Genomic DNA, 22101 nt, shown 5'->3' on the forward strand with positions numbered 1-22101 from the left:
AAACTAGTCGGCTGTGAGGTGACGAGAGGGCAGAGACTACATCCACCTTCCTTCCTCTCCTCTCCTCTCCTCTCTCGTCGTAGCCGTCCCTCTCCATTCCTCTCGGCACCCTAGGACACCCTCGTTGGTAGTCGCTTTTATCCGACATTCCGACCGTCAGCCAGCTGCCACGAGCCAGACGCTCCAAGTATTCGGCTCGAGAAATATCGCCCGCTTCTATCACACAGGTTCGCAACAATTGCCTCGAAAGTGATCGAGATCTTCGAGTGAGTTATTATGCGATGGCGATGCGAGCACGCTTTAATGGAATTTTTCCCTTTTTAGCGTGCGAGCATTGATTTTGAAATAACGAAGAGAAGAGGCATGAAATCGTTTTCCGTCGGTCTTTTATATCGTAAAGACTAACGGATATATTCTCGTTATTAATACCTCTCTCTTTGATCAAAATGTTAAATACAATCAGCAACTCAGTTATTTATACGACGAATAATAAGGTGACAAATCGACGGTGGCAAGAATTGGACGAGAGTTCGTTAACTCCGCCCAGAGGGATCCAACAAGAGTCTTCGTTAAACCCTTCGTCCCTTTCTTAATTCTCTTGCTCATCAGCAAGACGAGCTCTCGTCTTAATGAGAATCCTTGTTGTTGCGCGGTAGAGAAAAAGGAACCAACACGTCCCACGGATACACACATGTATAAGTTGGGCCGGCGCTCTCGCTCGCAGTAGTAAAGTCCTTTACGATTCGTCCAAGCCGCGGTAATTAAAGAAATGTTCGCGCCACGTCCATTTTCTCTCTCGCATCGTTTATTTTGTCTTGCCGAGCGGGGATTTGTTACAAAAGTAGTCACGGCTGCTTATTCCGCGACAAGTTAAGATCGGTTTTGAGTGGCTTTCAAGAGCGCGTAAAAAACAGGAAGTTGCGTTCCATCGCTTTCTATGCGTTTAACGTTATTCAATGTTTGAGACGATGACGTGCAGTTTCGTAGGGAATTTCATGAATATCCGAGAGAAACGCACACAATGATTTTTTTGCATATAAACTGAATGTTGAGGAAAAAATAGACTTACAATTACAATTATACTAAAAGTTTTATATGTAATATATTATAATTCTTTTTTGCCTTCTCTTTATTTTAATCTCTTTTAATTTACATAGCGTGCGAATTACTAAAGTGCGTAAAAATATATTGTCTCTTTCTTTAGAAATAAAATGTTTATACAAAAAAAAAATATATATACCATCAATTTTTCAATCATAGCTTTAAGAGAACGTAAGAATTTTCAAAATTGTGTGTGCATTTGCTCTTTCAAGAAATTGGTATTTGCGTGAACAATGTATAGTATCGCATACCTACGTTTAGCAAGCAGGAATTTCGGTATGGCGCTTTGTCGTACAGGTGACAGCCGCTCGATCAACGTTCCAGGTTCCTAACACATAGAGAGCGTCCTTTGTACACGCAATAAGTCTATCGGGTGTCGTGCAGGGTGTTGTACCGGTTTCCTCCTAATCTAGATTCCTTATGTCAATATGTAACCACCTGAATTGAAGCGGCGTTTGATTTATTAATCGATACGTTATACCTGTCCTAAAATCTTGTATTTTGGTCAACGCGATGCAGATGTGATTCAGCTCTGAAAAGTTTGGAATTTATAATAATTGAAACACATCATACATAATATGAAAATGGAAAAGAAATACTACAAGACGATAATCAGTTACATTAATTTTTAAAATACTTTCTTTTAAAGCTCTTATATAAATTCGCGTTTAAAGAATTCTTTTACCAACATACGCATTTATATTTTCTCATTTTCGCATTTTTAAAAATTTTGCAATTGTATAAAATGTTGTAATGTAAATTATCTTTCTCCCTTCATATTCACACATTTCACACAATCAAAACCTAATCAATTGTTTCTTAATCGTTGGAAAGAGTTTGCAAATTAATATAATCAGGAGCTGTTTTATTTTTTCTCTTAATTCATCTTGTTCACGGCACACGCCATTATTAGTATCTTATATCATATGACAATTCGCAACTTTCATCGGGTCCTCTCATTATCGTTCCTCGCTACATACGCGCTTTAAAAAGCTGAAAGGTTTAAATGGGGATTACCGTAATTTTAGTAGGCTAGATTAGAAATCGTGGCTAAGAAATCTTATCAGAGAATGGAACTGCATTCTGCTTTGAGTTGAGAAGTTTGTAAGTGGCAGGATATATTCGCATCCCGTTCTTCTTCTTCTTATCGACCATTTTCAAGCTCGTATTCTCAAGTGCATCTGGTATTTTCATGTTTTTTCTTCTACTTTAGCTTAGCTCGCGGCATAACTTTTGTAATCTCAGAAACCAGCCCGCCTCTCAACTACGATCTTCTTGTCATAAATGAGGATCGATCGGAATGTGGGTGGATTTCAAAAGTCGGTTGCCGATTTAAACTTCAAGAACTTTTTTCAGTTTTCAAATTAGTAGTTGGAATATTTTACGAAAATTTCAAAAATATTATAAAAGTTAGTAAGCCATAAAGCTTTCATGTGTTTATATTCTAAAATTAAAGAAAAGCATTCTGTTGCATTTTTTTGCCATTATACGAATTAATTAGAGAAAAACCGTATATTGACTTTAGAATATATACGTTATCTAAAGTATATTTTCAATCATAATATTTTTACAACTATTTACTACATATCTCCAGTTTGCAGAAAAAAATTTTTATAATATTCAGCATTTTATATCCGAATAAATGATTGAGATATTTTATATAGCGTAATTTGAAATTAATAAAAGATTGTTAATAAAATATGACATTGATATCTTATTATGAGCATAAGATATCCCTTAATCTTGAATCGCTATTGTAAAACAGGAAATATTGATCTACTTGACGAAAGCGTGAAAATTTAATTGGAGAAAGCACGCGAAATGTAAAATTGAAGGAAGGTTATCATTTCATCGAATACCTAGTTATTTATATTTATATGAATTATTATTTTTTTTCGCAATTAAATATAACATTTCATATTTTCGTTACTAGCAATCCAATTTGATATAAAATCCTGTCGTACGTCAGGATCATAAATATTATGAACTGATCGTTAACGTAATCACGCATCAGCCGGCGTGTCCCTCTCGAAAAAAGAATCAATTTTTTTCTCCACGTCGCATAATGCAATTTACGCGATGCTATTGAAAAAGTTATTCGGTAGTCTGATAACGCTGAATACGCGTCTGATCTTTCAACATACGTCGAAATCATATCACTTGAATATCCTGAAATTTAGTCGCTCCGCGTTCTGATTAGCGCTTTTGATTAATGATTTGATTAAACGTTGATTGCATCGTCGCTGTCATGCAGCAGACTGCGGACGTAGATTAAAAAAGTATATTATATACCATCCGACCGCCATTTTATCGTGTTGAACATTTTTAATGTCTTTTAAGTTCTTTTACATCGTTATTTGTATCTGTCTATTTACTCTCTAAAGCGGACGTGCTCCGAGTGGCATTGTCTCGTTTTTCTGTTTTGTTATTAAGGATGTTCGTTCATGTACTGGATATCTAGTTAGACATTAAGTAAAAGAAGCTTTAGCAATTTAAAAGTTTTTCCGCTAACTATCGATGGCGCCGCCGGATTACTCGTGACTGAGCTTCTTGCGCTATTGTCACGAATCGTGCCCTTTTTAACGAAAGTTTGAAAGTTGCCTTAACGAGAGAGAAAGAGACAACACGGTTATATGAATTGGACGAATAATTTCTCTTGCCGTTTTTTTTACGTTTATCCGGTTACCTCAATTTTTCACGGAACGTCGGAAGGGACGAAGGGCTAAGCGACAGCGAAGAGAAATGAGAAAGAGTTGGTCGAGAGAGATTGTGAAAACTTTGGGATTATACGCATACATGTATGAAAAGAAATTTTACAAAAAATTAAAAAAAGAAAATTGGCATTCTCTCTCGAAAAAATGCATTCTATAAAAGTTATCAGAAACATAAATGATGTCAGAAGCTCTTTGTTAGATATATATTGTCAAACGATTGTAATTGCAATAGCACTATCTTTGCAAATTACAGTGAAACTTACAATATTTTTACGCTTCTTTGCACTTATGCATAATGAAATAGTTGTAACCAAATTTTTCAACTTGTAATCTAACTATTAGCTACCAATGCTAAAAAAGATTTTAGAGCTCCGAGATAAAGAAGGATGTATGGAAGAAATAATGTGTAATTTTGCGCGTTATTGCCGCGCGTTATGCAGAAATTCTTATGTCGAAAACTTTTATTCTAACAAATTATTGCATATTTTCATCAAAACAGAGCTAACTTATTATAAACGACCCATATAATTTTACGATAGAATTTGGGATATAATTTTGTTGGTCATTCTTTTTGTCTGTGAAAATAAAATAAAATTTATATTGTAGACATAATTTGAATTCTCTATAAAGATTTTTTATCACATACGACATATTAAACTGCATGCATATAGATCTATATTCTGCATTCTATCACAAATTACAGATTGCTTGAAACAGAATGAAAATTTAGATAGAATATTGTTTTTTATCTACATTGTGCATGACGATAGAAAATAGAAAAGATAAAAAACAAAAAACAGATATTTTCTATCTATATTTTCTATTTATATTAGAAGGCTATACTTTGAGAGAAAATTGTAATTTGCGCGCTATCAGATTGATTTGATAGAAATCTTTGGATTTAGGGGTTCTAATGCTTTAGTATTACATATAGACATTTCTCTCTCTCTCTCTCTCTCTGTTTCTTTCTCTTCCCGATGAGATATTTTACAATACATATAAGTAGTTTTACCCAGGGTATCAGAAAGATTTAGCTATAAAGGGCTCACAAAAAGGTACGTTGCGAAGAGTTAAGGAACATAATGGCACGAATAAAATCGGAAGGTCTTCGACCAGACGTCCTAAGAGTCGTCCCAGTCGGCAGGTCATCACCTCAGAGACAACAATAGCTCGCGCTGGTCGATCCTTTGTTTTACGATTATGGACAAACACTGCTAAATGCATCGATAAAATCGTCCCTTAGGACAACCTCACGCTGGCTTGTTAACGTCTGGTAGCGGCAGGGATAATGTTGATGCTGCTGCCGCCGTCGTTGCCATCGAGCTAACCCCGTACAGCAACCCTGGTACAGCATTTGTGAGTCGACAAATACGATTACTCGTCCACCTTGGTGCCCAAGCGAAATTCAACCTAGTAGTACGTGTGAATACACAAACTTGCCCCAGATATCGGGATTCAACCCTCGGCTTCCTCTCCCTTTCCTCTTCTCCTTCCCCCTCTCTCGCTATCTCTCTCTCTTTCTCTTGTCATGCGCTGTTGGGCCTCATTCCCTTGAATATCCGCTCCCCGTCGTTGCCGCAACCCTTTCTCGATGAGTCTTTCTCCCTCGGCAATCCCTCGAGTGCAGTCGGTTATCTCCCTCACTCTTTCTCTTGCTTGCTTTCTCTCCTCTTGCTTCTGCCAATCTGGTTTGCTCGATCGTCAATTATCCGCGAAAAGGCAAATTTGCTTATGTTACAACCTGCCTGCCCGATTACTTGCTATTACACTTTGAGTTAATTTCCTAGCGTAATCCCAACGTGGTGTCCTGGATCGACGTGACTAAGAAACATGATATCATGTAGAAACATAAACTCGATTGAAAAAATTCGATCGGAAAAAACTGATTGAATAAGTGGGAAACCGAATATGTGTATATAAATAATTATATGTAAAATATTTTCTACACTATAAAATGTGGCGTTGTTTTATATTTTAATTTCATTGATTTTGTGCTATTCTTTCTTGTCAACTTGTTTTTGTATGGTATACACCGAGTATTTATTTTTTCAAATATAATTAAAAAACAGTTCGGGATTATAACATCGTAATGAATCTTGTAACAAGTTTGGTAATTGCTTTGTCGGCTACTATTAACGTACGCTGCGTTAACGTTGCGTGGCTACTCATACTATTGGTTCTTTATTCGTGTACCTCACACGACTGTTCAATATATATGACAAGTTAATTTACTCGAGTTAATACGTGTATCCATCCACTGTTCAATGTATTGAACGTTGTCGCATTCAACTTTGATGAAATTGCGTATTATTCGCAAAACTAATGTAATCTGTTCACGCGACTATGCGTGCGAGAGAGAGAAAGAGAAAGAAAGAGAGAGAGAGAGAGAGAGAGAGAGAGAGAGAGAATTTTCAACTGAATATGGGAAAATGCGAATATAGGTTTAACACATCGATTTTGAAGATTTCTTTTCCCTTGGTTCATTCATCACGCAAGTTATTCTGTAATTATCCTGTCAGTCAATCATAGCAATCTTTGTTCCATTACGTGTTTTGTATTTTCTTTTCTTTGCTTTTTATCGAGATGTTCTTGATAAACATCTCTTGATCTCTCCGCACGAAAATAATATTAAAAATAAGTTTGTATTTGTCAAAATTTTCCAAATCTCATTTTATATGTTACATTGGTTGATACATATGTATTTAATCTTAAAAGACTGATAATCTTCAATTGTTCATTTAATTGCTTATAATATAATTGTAATATAAATATAAATTAAAGCATTATACATAAATTTTGTATAATAATTATAATAATTATCATTTCATGCGTAATAATAATTAATATATATTATACCAATGTTTATTATTTCTCCTAAAATTTAATACGCGCTTTATAATAGATTTATTTATTACATTTATTAAAATTTATAATGCAATATGTGATAATGATACAATTACATAGTGACAAGATACAATTATCTTGTAGTTATGATTTGTAAAGTAATTGATTTAATAGTATCTATTTTATTTTTTTTTACAGAATCCTAATATAGAGAAAATTAATATTTTATAAGCGCAAAATTTTTTTTTATTTTTTTTATTAGTTGGTAGGATGAATTTTCTTATAAAAGAAGTAGGCTACACTGTATCGTACGGAATTCTTCTTTTTGTTTTGTACGGTTGATTGTGCTAGAGATTTTATCTCTCTAACCAACGTAATAAGAAACCGTGTATCTTTGGTTATCTCGACATTTTAGGCGATTAAGGGGGAATATCCGTTAAGAGAGAGTGGCTTGTACAACGGCATATCGTGATCCCACAAGTTTCATTTCGCGCATAAGCTGATCATGCAGCCGAAAGGGAGGGCTCTCGTTGGTTGAGAACGGATTCTGAAGATGAGTACGCGGGATGGCACGTTCGAGTTCGACAGGCGTTTTAATTTGCTATTGATTTGTAAGGCCATGCCACGGATTATGAACGAGATCGTATCGCGACCCGATAATTCCATCGCGTAATAACAACAACGTGCATTACATACCGCATACTTGCTTTGGGTAACGGCGTCGCTAATCGCATTTGACTCTTATTCGTACGTAGTCGTCGCGTAATGAAATTATTATCAATTTGTTGGCATACTTTCTTAAATTAAAATGAACATTTTTTCGTCAAGAAATCTCTCCAGAGTCTTTGAAAAATATCGGTTAGAGATATCTAATTGGCACTTTTTTTTTAATTATTGCGAGCAAAGCAAATGCTCTTTACTTAATTTTTGTTTAAAAATGATTATCTGATCTGCTTATTTATAATTACTATTATTGTTTGCTTAGGAATCTGTTGTCTCTTGAATTTAGAATTGAAAATTATTTTCAAACGTTATATCCATTTTTTTTCCATATTTTTATAAATATATTATTATATTATACATATAAATTTGTTATTTAATATATATATATATATATATATATATATATATATATATTATCATATAAATATGTATAATTTATTATAAATATTACTCATGTAAAAGATAACAGTTTATATCTGGCTAATTGTTAAAACGAGATAATGATAATGATGCTCATTTTTCTAAAAATAGCGCTACGCTATTTGATTTGTCGGTCAATCTATTTGGAGTGAATATTGGATGAAGAGAGCCAACCGACATATTTTAATTTCATATCGATTAGAAACCCTAAGGCAGATTACAGGCGGTATCACGTGGGCCAATAGTTTCATCGACACGACAGATATAGTAGGGCTTAGCTTTATACGAGGTAAACGGGTGACAAAGCATGTTTCTCGAACGATGAGTACCGTGTAACAGGGTAATTAAGGTCGCAGGTGCATTAAACGGAGAAACACGATGCAGCTTTTTCGAACCTACGTTCACGAGCGAGTTTATTGATGTATTGTCAAGGACGTAAAAGATCGGGACGACTTTGAGGTCTCAATTCACGATATATATATATAATAAATTTTTTTTTCTACCACACAGTTATATATATTATAAAAAGGTATAGATGTGCGTTCTCGGTCGTAATATAATTAAAATGTTATTCTTTTATAATTAAAATTGAATTTAAATATGCACCTTTTTCAGTCTTTTCTAAGGTAAAAACTTGGTCTTTGGACTAAGTAAATCATGAGCGATTCTTTCTGAATACGTTTATTGAATGCACGGAATATTTTTAGCGTAATATCATTCATTAAAGGCATCATTGCCAAGAAACTTTCAATGTGCCGATGTGGGTGTAAATTGATCCAATTTACGAGTCGCGTTACATCGTCGATATTTAATTATTTGAACCGCAGAAATAGATCATATATGATTGTATCAGCTCTCTTTCATTTATTCGTTTGCAATCGAGAATAGACTTGATGGAAAAATTTGATTCAGAAGAATAATAGCGAATAATTAGGAGGGAAAGAGAACATATTTGCAATGAGAATTTTTGTTCTGATGGAAAAGAATCATATATATAATCGGTTTATTTTAAAATTTATTAACCGTATCAAATTCAAACGCTGCTATGTGATTATATTAATGTCAAGATGTATATTTAATATTGTTATGTAGACTTTGTGGAGCAAATAGAGTTATGTTTGTATCAGGAGATAATTTAATCAATAATCTGTAAATAACTATTTTAAATTGACAGATTGTTATTTTATTTGCAAGTAAATATTTTCCGTTGCAATTATATTATTTAAATAAATAAATACAACATAAAGTAAATACAGTATATATTGTAAAATATCGGAAAATTATTATTTATTTTATAATAATTTCTACAACCTTTCTGATATGTATAAAACATTCTGAATAATCTGTTCATTTCACTAGTACAATTTTTCCTTAGAAGGAAATATTTTTGAAAAAATATTTCGGAAAAAAACAATTGCTAGATTTTATCGTGGGCAAAAACTAAATAATGTCGTTGATCAACGATAATGGCGGACAATGCGAGCGGATACTGAGCGACAACTGGCAATCTATTAATCTTGCGTCAACAATCGAAGATTTAAGCGAAGAGGAAGAGGCGGCTTTTCGTGCGCTGGCAGGAACGAAACAAGCTAACCTGGGAAATAACGAGATCATTTCATTATCGTTCTCTCATCTATGGAATTTCGCACATTTCCCGGCTTCCCTATATCTTCGCCATTATTCACGGCGGATAATCCTCATCAATCTCTATTTCTTTCACAGAAACCGTTTGGTGAAATCGTTTAGCGACGTGGCAATTTTGGTGAGTAATTTGCAAAAATCCTTTTGTATTATTTGCGACAAGTGTTTACAAATAAGATGCTATAATTAAAATATAAATGAGCTTTGATATTTTTGATACTTTTTCGTTTGTTTATCAGCTTTGAATCAGTATATTTACTACAACTTGAATGGAAAATTCTGATTGTCGAGTATTTTTTAAATATATTTATAAATTTTGTTATAATTATATATATATTTAAAAAAAACAAATTTAAATATTTTGTCAAATTTTTAAATTAAGAAGTTAAAGTCTAGCGATTTAATATATCCGCTTAACAATGGAAATAAAAATATAAAAATTACATAGAATGACTTGTTCATCAAATTATAGCGAGAAGTTGATTATAATTTCTGATCGATGAAGAATATACCACAATTGTATTACAGAATTAACTTTGTCCTGAAGTAGTTTTCTCAGAAAAACAGCCGAATTATTTCGTCGCGCGTACAAAGAGGATGAAGCCGGAAGCATTTCTTGATGATATATCAATGATCTCTTTAAGATGACATTTCTTCACGGTTTTTACATCACTGCTTTTCAAGTCTCGACGCATTTTCTTTGTAGCTTTTCGAACTTTTACAAGGAAGTGCAACGGGTGCTTTTTATCCGTCGTCTTTATTTCCTCAGACAATAAAGAGCTCGTTTGTAAACTAGAAACTCGCAAAGAACAACGGTGTTATTTCTGTAAGACTCGGATATCTCTGTAGCATGTGCTGACGTGCATTTCACGAAAGAAGATCCGACAGAGTGTAATCAAATATTCTGCACAAATGTACGATGTAGATGTTATAAAGCGCATTTTTGTCAGGTTTTTGTTTCAAATTATATTTTTTAAACGAACATAATTCTTGATAGAGAATTTCTACAATGAATTATAAGTGAATAAATGATGTAAATCTGAGTTAATGATGAAAAATTTCAATTAAACCGACAATAACCCATTTATTTATTATCCGGATTGTTTATTATTCTGAAATGTCAATAAAAAATATACTGCTGCCGACAACAATATGATATATATGGTTTGTCTTGTTAAATTTTTTGATCTATACACAGGGATGTGTAACGATATATCTGCTGTAAGTGAAAAAATCCCGCGTTTGGTCAGACTCGCGCGCGAGCACATGCTTTCCAATACAATTTCTCTATTTGTGATAAAATCTGTATATTCGCTTACTGCACTGAAAGGAAATGTTGGAAAGGAGTTTACTTCGTGTATATATGTCTTATGTAGAATCATGCATGTTTTATGTAGAATCGAAAATTATTTAAATCTAGAATGTTCAACTCTTTATAATCTTAATAATCTTAATAATATTTTGTTAAAAATGTTAAAAACGTGTTGTAAATAGTGATCGGACAATTTTATTTTTCAGATTTAAATGACTTTTCTAGTTACGTATCTTTCATACATTAGTATTTTAAAAATATTAGAAGTATTCACAGAAAGTTACTTATTATCCGGCTTAGTGTGCTGCTTTAAATCAACGTTGTAATACAAGCCGAGAAAATATATTGCGGTATTGTTAAGCGAAAATGATATACGAGTCACGAATCGAAAATCAAGCCACAGCGTGTTGTTGGTACTTTTGTGTACTTTTTATACGACAACCTCTGCATAAGTCGAAACGAATCCAGATGGCGTAAAATTAATCTCGCAATATACTGCGGCGAGTTTACGAAGTGTGATTTTCAAGATTAAAAGTCGTAGTATTAACTTCGTTAATATTCCTGCCAGCGTGAGTATTTTTTATGCGATAATAGAACGGGTTGGCTTGTTAAATTTAAAAATAAAATCTAAAAATGCATATAATATATTTGCGCGTAAACGTATAAGTATATAAATGCGAAACAAGCACAATATTTCTCTAATCATTGAGTTTATGTAGCATTTCTAGAATGCAGCAATATATCTTTATAAATTTTATGATAGCGTTTCTCTTAAAATTTATGACTCGAATAATTAATAAACATTATTCCGCGAAACAAATTTTATCAAAGAAATGATGCGTACAATCTAGTACACGAATGTATTAATATCATAGTGAAATTTTGCTTATTTCTTTATTTTTATATATCGTTGGTCAATGTTTTATTAGTGCACATCTCGTTAAAAATTAAAATGCAATTAAAATTCTTCTTTATAGTCTTAATTAAACTGCGACTTGTTTTTAGTTTATCGTGCAATAAACTACCGCGTTAATAGAGATTATAAACGCGCAACAGGTTCAGCTGATCATTTTCTTTTTCGAAGAGATAGACGCTTGAACATTTTCGCCACATTATTGCTAAATAATACTAATATATAGGGAGTATCTATTAGTATCGACATTAATTAATTAACAAAGCGAGTATTCTCTCTGATATAAAAAAAAAAATGATAGTTTTCGGATTATAAATGATCACGATTGGTGAATGATAAGAGTTTATTATTCGAAATTTGAAAATTATAAAAATGCAATATATGTGCACACAGATAATATTAATTTATGAAATTACGAAATATTATTTGGCCAAATCAATTAATCGATTTTTCGTATTTTTTTCTCTTTTTTTTTTGATGAAAAATAACGACTTTATTTCAGAATAATTTATAAGTAAGAACTATAATATTTTTGAGCTTATACGGAATAAAAAATAATGATAAATTAATCATATTTTTGTCTAACAATAAATATCATGTATACATCGCATTTTATTTCTATATATATTTTTTTTTAATTTTTACATTTAAAATCGATAATAACTATTTGATCTAAAGTATTTTTGAGTTGTCGTTTGTCTCGGTTTTTCTCGAGAACCGTGTTTTGCCCGGCTAAAATGCGAAATGTCGCGTACACTTGGCGAGATTCAAAGAAATGCGAGAAATTTCATTGACGGGACAAAAGATACACACACAAGCGAAACGATTTGGAGCGTGAAAATTGTAATACGGAAAAACACTCGTGTTAGGTACCCGGAAGATTGGAAAAGCTCGTTGAAAGTCGGTAGGCGAATTTCCTTCTTGTCGTCTGATCTTTCCCGTTACACGTTCTGGCTCGGTACTCTTTATCGACTGCCGCGGGGAACGATACTTATTGTGTTCACCAAATCATCACGAAATCACGTCGAACAAGAATCGTTTGTTCAACAACATAACTTTTAACGTTTTGTTCCCAATATAATGGTCCTAAAAATACTTATCTCGAAAGGACTTGTCGTAAGAAGAACTACATTCGATCATTGGCTAATGCCAATCGTTTATGTTGTCGAGAGGGAATAGATATTTGTCCAGTAGCACACAGCGATTAACTCCTTTCTTAATATTTAGATTACAATTACATATGTATAGCTAAGCATTAATAAATACAAATTGCATATTTTATTTAGATTATCAAGTTTGGAGAATATTTATCGATTCGATTTTTTCTGATTACTCAATCCTGAGCAAGCTTGATTTGACACATAATAAAATTTAACGAGACGAATGAAAGGCAGAGGGGATAACAGAAGAAGAATACATAAATCTCCATGTGTAGAATGGATTTTGAATAACGAGGAAACTATAGCTGTGAATTTTAGAGAAAATGTCGAACGAACGTCGCGGATCGTCGAGTGGGCGAATTTCATTCTTGATCCCGCGCATTTGTTATCGACATTCGCCTCTAGAGCGTTAATTCTCTTCAGCGTAGAGAGATATCGAAGAAAATATCTCGGGTCGAGACGAGGGTTGCCACTTACATACACGACACTATACTCGGAGTTTCTGGAAATGGCGATGTCGATAGCCACCACACCTCGATTCCCCTCAATCTTGATTAATCTTGATTTATCGCGAAACTTGCCGTTCATCTCAGAAGTCGCGACACGTTGTTGGTCCGCCGCTATAGTCTCATTAGTCGACGCTTAATTAGCTGCCTTCTTATGATTTAATTAATTGATTATTTGTCATGTCAACAGCAACGAAAGAGGGTTCCCACATTTGTGTTGAATTAATATTTGTTAAGGATTAAGCTTTGCCCCATATTTGTCGCGACGAACGTTTGCGTTTTAGTCTATATTACATTGACATTCATAATTCTGCCTTTAATTTTTTTTATCTTTAGAGGAAGAGAGAAATGTTTTTCACTCTCAAACGTGACACGGCAATTTTGCAGATTCTTATATATCTTGTTCAATAACCAACAAAAGCATCGAAATAAAGCAAAAAATTTTCAACGTCAAGAAATGCAAATTTATGAATAAGTGAGTGGGTTTATGTACCTTTGCCGATTCTGGATCGATGCCTCGCGATCGTCGGTGCTTCTGTGCTGGGAAATATGCTCCCAATATCTATTCATAGCGTGTGGCTTGACATAGAGCTGAATCTTTTCTCCTGGCGGGCGAATGAAGTACGATCCATTTTTCGATTAAACCTTCGAAAAAAAGGTTCGGGTCACAACGAGTATCCTTGTTCGAGGGATCGGGGATTCGACGTTTTTCGATCGAGTTATAGTCTCGTTTTTAGGATAAAGACAAATTGCTTGCATTCCTTTCATTACGAGAGCTGATTTTGCCTATGATAATTATGATAGATGTATCAATTCTTTTCGCGCAAAGTGAAAATTATATACATCTATGAGCGCGTGAACGACAGTCGAGATAATCCTCATTTTATATCTGGACTGATGTGTCGTACCGGCGATTTATAAGTTGTATTTATACATTAATTTATGCCGCGCTTTCCGAAACGCGCATTTTGCGATAGCACTTTAATGAGATTATTAGTTCCGCGTAATTTGAATATATTATCGCAAACTTTTTTAATTCTAGCATTGATTTGAATTTTTATAACTCGATTTTGTTGTAATCACATTTCTCACGTATATGTAAGTCTATCGCGTTTAAAAATATAGGTACAATGTGTGTGTGTGTGTGTGTGTGTGTGTGTGTGTGTGTGTGTGTGTGTGTATATAAATGTGTATAGATAAATATGTATAAATAAATAATGTAAATAAAGTATCAAAAATCTTGAAGCGCTGTGTCTATCAAACGTTTCTCCTTTTTAGTCGCGTTTCATTTTTTATGTCACAATCGTTTGTAAAAGATAATGGATCGGCCACATAAAACGCAGAACTGTGTAATGAATTCAAAATTATGCGTTTTATCGTTTCGTGCCGCTACTTTTTTTTTTTATTACGAGGACGATTTTTTATGTTTTTTATGTAACACGATAGGAATGACATAGCTCATCCTTCTGTTTAAGAGCTATATTCGCATTTTAGATCATTTCGTTAAGTACTTGCATAGGTATGCAATTTCTGCTATATAATAAAATTCTGTCGTAGATTTTCAATTATATATATAAATGGAAAATGTGCAAAGAATTTTATAATCTTTAAAACATTAATTAAGTACAAAATTAATTTAAAAAATCAAGACCTGTTGCCGGTAAATTTAAAAGACTCGCATACCTCCACCTTCTAGTTTTGTTGTAGAAGATATGGACTCCCATTCGTAGCGCACCACTCATAATTACTCGAATCACAATAACAGCAATTACGGTTGCCTCCCTGCGCGCAACAACCGTCTTGCCCATCGGCATCTCGTAGCCGCTTCACTCCCGAGACTTCTTTTTTCTCCCTTAACGTAAGGAGAAAGAGAAAAAAACGAGAATGAGTTACTTACAGGAGAGCACGTAAGTTGCACAAGAGTGCTGGATGCTGGGGGTGGTAGTTGGGGAGCGGATTCGGGAGTGCGCGTCGCGGAGAACGCGCCGCGCCGCTTACTCGCTCCCGCTCTCGGTCTCGGGCCTCGGGGCGTGCGGAGAGTCAGTGCGCGGCGAGGCGCGCCAGCTGCCGCACGTCATGATTCTACCCCAGGTGAGCGACGATGTACCCAGATACTACCACTACCACCCCGTCGTTAACAGGACGACCGCCGAGAATCGTGAATATACACTCAAATGATAGTCCCACCATGTGCATGATGAGTGTGTCGAACGATCTTTTTGCGTTGGTTCTTCATTTCGTCAGCACGAGAAAGCATGAGTAAAATATGTTATCCTTAATCTCCCGATTTTCAAAGTCCCCAAACTTCCGCCCTTCCCCCTCCCCCTCCCCCCCTATCCTCGTTTTCATCTTCCCCTATCTCTACCCTCCCTCCCCGTCTCTTTTACTTCTTGCTCCTTCTCTCTACGATACTGCGCGCCCCTTATGTGTCGTTATGCGTAGATAGTAATTTATGTGAAGGACGTGCATTTTTAGAGGGGAAATCGAGAGTTGAAAAATGCTTCGCCGAGTGGGAATATACGAGATTACGCGAGAATATCGCGGCAGTGATGTGAGCGGCGCCGGTAAAAATGAAATTTCGTGTGATTTGGCTCGAATGCCGTGAACGCGAAGGCAGGATCAACCTCGGATTATTTCTAAAGTCGGAAAAGTGAGTGAAGAGAGACGAGATCTCTCTTTGCCAAACCGAAAACAAGTGATGAAATTAAATTGTGCCGTCGAAGAAAAGATTCGCCTTTTATTGTGTAAATACTAGTTGTTTGTAATTTCACGTATACGCACGGGGATAATTCCGGGGGAATTCGCACATTCTTACATATTCTTTCGAATTTTGTGATAATCTTGTGAAATTTGCAACCGCAAATTGCTGGTATTTCTTATATCGTGAAATTCGATGCCAGGCGTGTCGACAAAATCGATTCTATTCGCCGGCGAAATAGTCCACGGATAAAAATAACCCGAAAGATAAAACCTCGACGATGGAAATTTTGATTTACGAGCAAGAGACGAGCAAGAGTTAATCGTAATGAGAATCACAGCCGAGATAATATCGGAGCTTAATTTTATTATTATCAGTTCGTTAAGTAGTCTCGGGAAACATTGAAGAATTTTGTCTTTATCTGCGTGAAATTTTATGCTAAATAAATGGAAAGCAAATCGATTCATCATCGATGAAATGGTCTACGGTTAAAAGTATCGCGAATGGTAACGTCAATCGAATATTTTATTCGCGAAGAATAAATCAAAATATCCAAGTCTTGTCTAACTAAACTTTGTCAGTTTTCGGACAATAGCTCAAATATTTTTGCGCAAGTGGATTCGAGTCTGCAAAAGTTTCCGAAACACACGACAATACACAAAACTTTATCAACCAATTTTGCGAATCAAACTTTCTACAGAAGCGGCTTTTCTATTGCCGCAACAGGTTCTCGTACTACATTTCGGTCATTATCGTCACGATAATGCTAATTTCCTTCTCGCGTCCATCGACGAATTGGTTATCAGTGATTGGCCGACGGAAACGACTCTACAAAGGCGGAAGATGAAATTTATGTGTTAAGGAAGTTAAATTCCCGCACTCTCGTTATGCACTCTTCATTTGCATTATTACATTTGCACATTGTCATCTATTTTTGCATGTACATTGTTGTATGAATATTGAAATATCTGCTTTTATATTAAGACATTGGGACATTTATGCATACGAGAAGAATATAAAAGAAATCATTTTTTTTTTTTTTAACAAACGCGTAATTATTTCATAAGCGAGTATAATATTTACGAATCTTTAGCAACAACACTTTATATTTTATTGCATCAAATATTGTATAAATTAATTGATTCATATTTTTAGGGAAATAGTGTATTTAAAAAAAAAAAAAAATTTTTTCTTCTCTTCCTCGCGTAATATCTTTTCAGCAATTTATGTAAAAAGTTTTTTAAAAAATTTAAAAAATTAAAATATATAGAAGAAATCTCTTGTATAAGAAAATCTTAAATGTGAAATATCATTTTTTTTATACTGGTTTCTCTCTTAAAGTATATTATAGCTGGCTGTGCTGTACTTTTAACACGTCCATATAAGCTTTCACGGACATAATCCGATATCAAAATAGAAAATTCTAATATGGCACATCATATGTTACATTTCATGCGTACAACTGTTGTTACCTTCTATAATATGTTTCTACATAAAATTAAAATTACGGAGTTGACCTAATTGAAAAACTTATTCTGTACCGGAAAAGTCTCTGGGATTATACTAAGATTGTACATTAGATGTACGATATTGTAAATCATAATTATATAACTAGAGCCAAATGTCTATGGTCATTTTCTTTCTATTAGAGAGAGAATGAGCGCAAAAATCGTGTGCTTATGTAAACGATGAAAATTCAATTTTGCGGAAAAGCGGCTAAAAGAGAGAGAGAGAGAGAGAGAGAGATGTTGTGCACTTCATCATGGAATATGCTGATCGTCGAGTTTTCGCGAAGTCGCAGAAGGATTCGCATAATTTACTTTTTACTGGGAGGGGGCAAAATTTAAGAGGACGAGTTTAAAACAACTCGTCCAGAAGCATTCGAGGGAGATCGGCGGAATTGACGCGATTAATTCGTTGAAAGACCAAACTTTACGGAAGAGGATTTTCGATCTGCCAAAGGCAGATTGAAAATCGTTGCACGTACCAATTGAACCGTACTCTCGAGGATCCGAGAAAGGAAAATTAAATGTGTTAGAGTTCTATAATTGAAAGCGATCACAAACAATTTTTTATTTTTTATTGCAATTTTTCAATTTTTTTTTATTAATTATTTTCTTATTATTAATTTACATCATAATCCGTCATATAGTTTATGCGCCACATCAGTGATTTACAATGACTGGGCAACTTCTGGAAAAAAACAAACTTCATTTTTAATTTCTAGAAGGGCTATTAGTTTAGTAGAGAGTAAACCGTAACGTCAGTCCATTAGAAGCATTTATAAAAATATCTTTAAAACGCTTTCTACCTCGCGGCATTTTCTTTCGAAACGCGCCACCAGTAGTAGTATATCTTGCGTGCATTTAATGTCTCGCGTGCAAAGAAGTACGAAGCTCATTTCGAATAGGAAGATTATCTGCGTGATACACGAGAAACTGTGATACTAAGAGATACGAATTGCGATGGACGTTATGCGATATAACAATAACTGTGCTCGAGTTGCATAATGAGTAGAAATTATTGAAAATGTTTGTATTAAATGTTATCGTTATATTACGTAAGAGATGGTTGTGAAAATGTTGAGGAGTGTTTATATTAGCTGAACTCTTTGATATTCACAATGCTGAACCAATTAATATTTTCTCTTCGTATTTCTAGTAACAAAACGCTTATTAAAACATCCATGTAGCACTGGAAGCGAAACATTTCTGTTTATACTTGGCGAACCGCAAAACATTGTAACGTCACGTACTAGCAATGCGTATATCTTATATATCGTCGGAAAATACAAACATCTGAAAATAAAACTTTCCACTGTTAAATGGACATTGTAACGAATGAGAAAGATGAAAAAAAAAATTATAGAAATTTGTAAATGCACGGAAAAGTCGAAAATTATAATAGTTATTTACGAAGATAATCTTTTAGCTGTCATATATGAAGAGAAAATGAGAATGAGAAAAAGATAGGAATTGAATTTGAAATAATGAGAACTGGTGGAATAGACTTTTTTCTTGCTCATGATTTATATCTTTAATATTGCCGAAAATTAAATAAAAATATGAACATATTAAAAAGTATAAGAGGGCATAATATTAATTAAAAAAGCAACTACACGTGATCATTTTACTCATTGTACAATAGTTATGTTATGGCGGACAAATGTGATCTTCTTCTGTGAGATTAAAACGCGTTATAAAACTTTTCCAACTGCGCGGCTGCCTTACCTATGTAACGCGAGTTATCATCAGCGGTTCTAATCAACGAGACGAGGAAGGAAATTCTTTCCAAGACGTAATCGAAAATAGTTTTATATATCGCAATAGTTGCTCAAGTGCCGCGCATTCGCGACTATTTGATCTCATCATCGAGACCGCGGGGCACGATAAGCATCGCGATATGAAAGCGAAAGCAAAGTTTAATCTTTCCGCAATTTGTTCGCGATCGACCAAGTTTCGAATTTTTCACGAAATTTTGGAAACGCGTCGCGACTGGACTTTCATGTTGTTTTCCACTTGACAGAATGGAATCCGTCCGAACTTCGTGACTTGTATCGGTATGCCGGAAATTGTCTCAGCCGGATTTTAATCGAACAAATTTTTCTGTCTCGATAAAACACGGCAAGTTCTCGACGAGTTTTCTGCTTTTAGATCATTGATTATTTCCAGTCGAAAATAGATGCGATAAACGTTTATTCCCGCGAGAGTGACAGCTACGCCTTTCAAACTCTTATTTTACTGCGAAAGCTTTCGCATTATCGATTCTTAATCGCGAGATATATATCCGGAACATATTTCTAATCGGGAATTAAAAATGATCAAATTTCGTGACATAATTATTTCGTTCTGTGTATATTTCAATATACGTAATTATGTTACAGCTTAGATTTAAATTCTATGAATATATGGAAATGTGATCGTATGTTTATTTATGAGAATGGAAAGGCGACATCTATTATACAGCTGTCCGTATTCATGGCGGAAAATTAATCTCCGAAACCGAAATTATACTATTTTTGATATTTCTTTACATTTCTAATTTCTTCTCAAACATTTTATCGTGAACAAAAATTTACTATAGCGTTATTCAAAAAGCAATATATCTTCGAAGGTGAGAGTCTAAAGATAGAGCAATTATAAAAAAGCGTTATATAATTTTGAATTCGAATAAACTAACTAAAGATATCCATCCTTAGGGAGAATAGGAGACCCTGAACCGCCTCACGACCCTCTTGAAATACTCTCATTTTGACGAAATAAAATTTTTCTTCAAGTTTTATAACTTTTTTCCGGGTGCTCCTGTGTATCCGGTCCAATCGGATACATGGGATAAATCGGATTCAGATCGCGGGGAAACTTTACTTGTGCGACGGTTTCACCTTCACTTAAGTTTTTTCCGACAATGCTTTTAAGGTATTGTGCAAAATCCAAATGTTTGATCCCATCGAGAAAATGCGTTCTCAATATCACACGGCGTGCTAATGCAGTTGCATTACTGAGACTGCAGCACATAAACTTGCTAGTGTAGTGCGAAAGATCAAAAAATAAATATTATATTTTTATATTCCCGTCTCGCGATTCTTATCTAATCTTTATAACGTTGCTTTAAAAAATAAATTATGAAAATTCCATTAAGGAGGAACTGGAACTCAGCTACGTCAAAGATCAATAAATTTAATACGTTTCGAGATTCATAGATTTACATTGCGTAAGGCGCTTTTTATAGTCTTTTGAAATTAATAATTAATTTATAAATATTTATAAAATAAAGGTTTTTTCTGTAAAATAAAAATTTTTAAAATTTCTAGACTAGAATATATGGTCTGTATGTTTTGCGAACTATCGGCGCACTGCATCTCGATTGCGCAGAGTATCTTGTATCTCGTCGGTTAGCTTTGTTTAAACGCCGCTAACATGTAACAATGTAATTAGCGATCGTGATCTTCGAGCACGCGCGTGCGGAAGTCTTCCATCTCTCAAGGAATTCCGACCGATCGCTCGTGCCTGATTCTTCGAGAGATTTTGACAAGGAGGTAGAATGTTCCCTGTGACTCGTTGTTTCTTTTCCCTCAACATTGGGGCTGTTTCGAGCCCCAATTTAGATCGGAAGAGCAGCTTTTTCCGCGAGGCTTTTTCCATTCCGTGTGACGGCGCACACTATCACTTTCCATACGTTATATCGTCTCTTCAAAATGATGGAGCCACATCCGATATAAATGCCTGTAACAAAGTGCTCTGTCGACTCCAGCAGGCAAGTTTGTACGTCCCCTTAAATTTCGTACAACACGCAAGTTTCGATGGGAGCTATAATGGATGTACTTGAAATAGGGTATACTTCGATCTTCGAGAGCGCTTAAGGATCCATGGAACCCTCCTTCACAGGGCGATACGCCCTTATCAGCCCTTTCCCGACCTTTCGCGTTTCTCTCCGTCAAGAAATGTTAATGCGTAGCACGGAGATTCGCGAGGCACGCGCGATATCTCGGCGAAAATAACAAATGGATCTGCAATTTTCTTCTGAAAATTCCTTTATCATTCTCGTCGTAAATAAAATTGATCACCGATTTTATATATGAATAAAATTGTACGGAGTTGGAATCGATAAAGACATAATCATATTTTTGCAATTTTAATTTACATATTCTATAAGACAGACCTTTCACTTAGCGCACGTTATATACCAAAGATGGCTTTAGAATAATCTACTGCGCTAAACAATTTTTTCCTCTTAAATATAAACATATTTTTCAATAATGAGCAATTTACGAATTTCTTCCTATGCACGTGCAAACTATTCGTCGGCCTAAACGCATTGTCCTATTTATATAATCGTTCGCCTCACGACGAATAATCGATAGAAGTCAACTCGGACCATTTACTTTGCAAAATTCTCTCGATGATATTGTTGTTGAAACAATTAATGCGGCTTCGCGCGTTGACGTTGCGAATTCCGGAGAAATTCCCACAGAATACGCCGTCAATGGACCTGAATGCTCGAATGTAATGTTCCATTTGATGGCACATCCATTTCGCATAGCGATTGCACGCAAACCTACTTCCGCTTTGC

The 22101-nt window shown here is 34.7% G+C and overlaps 2 protein-coding genes across 6 annotated transcripts in view; one reads left to right on the forward strand and one right to left on the reverse strand.

The window, feature by feature from the left end:
• The window catches only part of LOC126850405 (dopamine receptor 1), a 127504-nt gene that overhangs the window by 34547 nt on the left and 70856 nt on the right, over nt 1-22101 (forward strand). Inside the window, exon 1 of one of the 5 annotated variants that reach the window (XM_050593369.1) lies at nt 15383-15492. The exons of 2 other annotated variants lie outside the window; for them this stretch is intronic. In XM_050593369.1, the coding sequence (XP_050449326.1) occupies nt 15436-15492 (57 nt within the window). In that variant the 5' untranslated portion in view covers nt 15383-15435. Of the gene's footprint in view, nt 1-15382; nt 15493-22101 lie in introns of those variants that run through there. 2 more of the 5 variants (XM_050593371.1, XM_050593374.1) reach the window with 2 other exon arrangements.
• LOC126850389 (dynactin subunit 1) overlaps nt 1-22101 on the reverse strand; it is a 121608-nt gene that overhangs the window by 8597 nt on the left and 90910 nt on the right. The gene's annotated exons all lie outside the window — the stretch shown is intronic.

This window comes from Cataglyphis hispanica, chromosome 6 (genome assembly GCF_021464435.1).
Source record: "Cataglyphis hispanica isolate Lineage 1 chromosome 6, ULB_Chis1_1.0, whole genome shotgun sequence".
NCBI classification, from domain to species: domain Eukaryota; kingdom Metazoa; phylum Arthropoda; class Insecta; order Hymenoptera; family Formicidae; genus Cataglyphis; species Cataglyphis hispanica.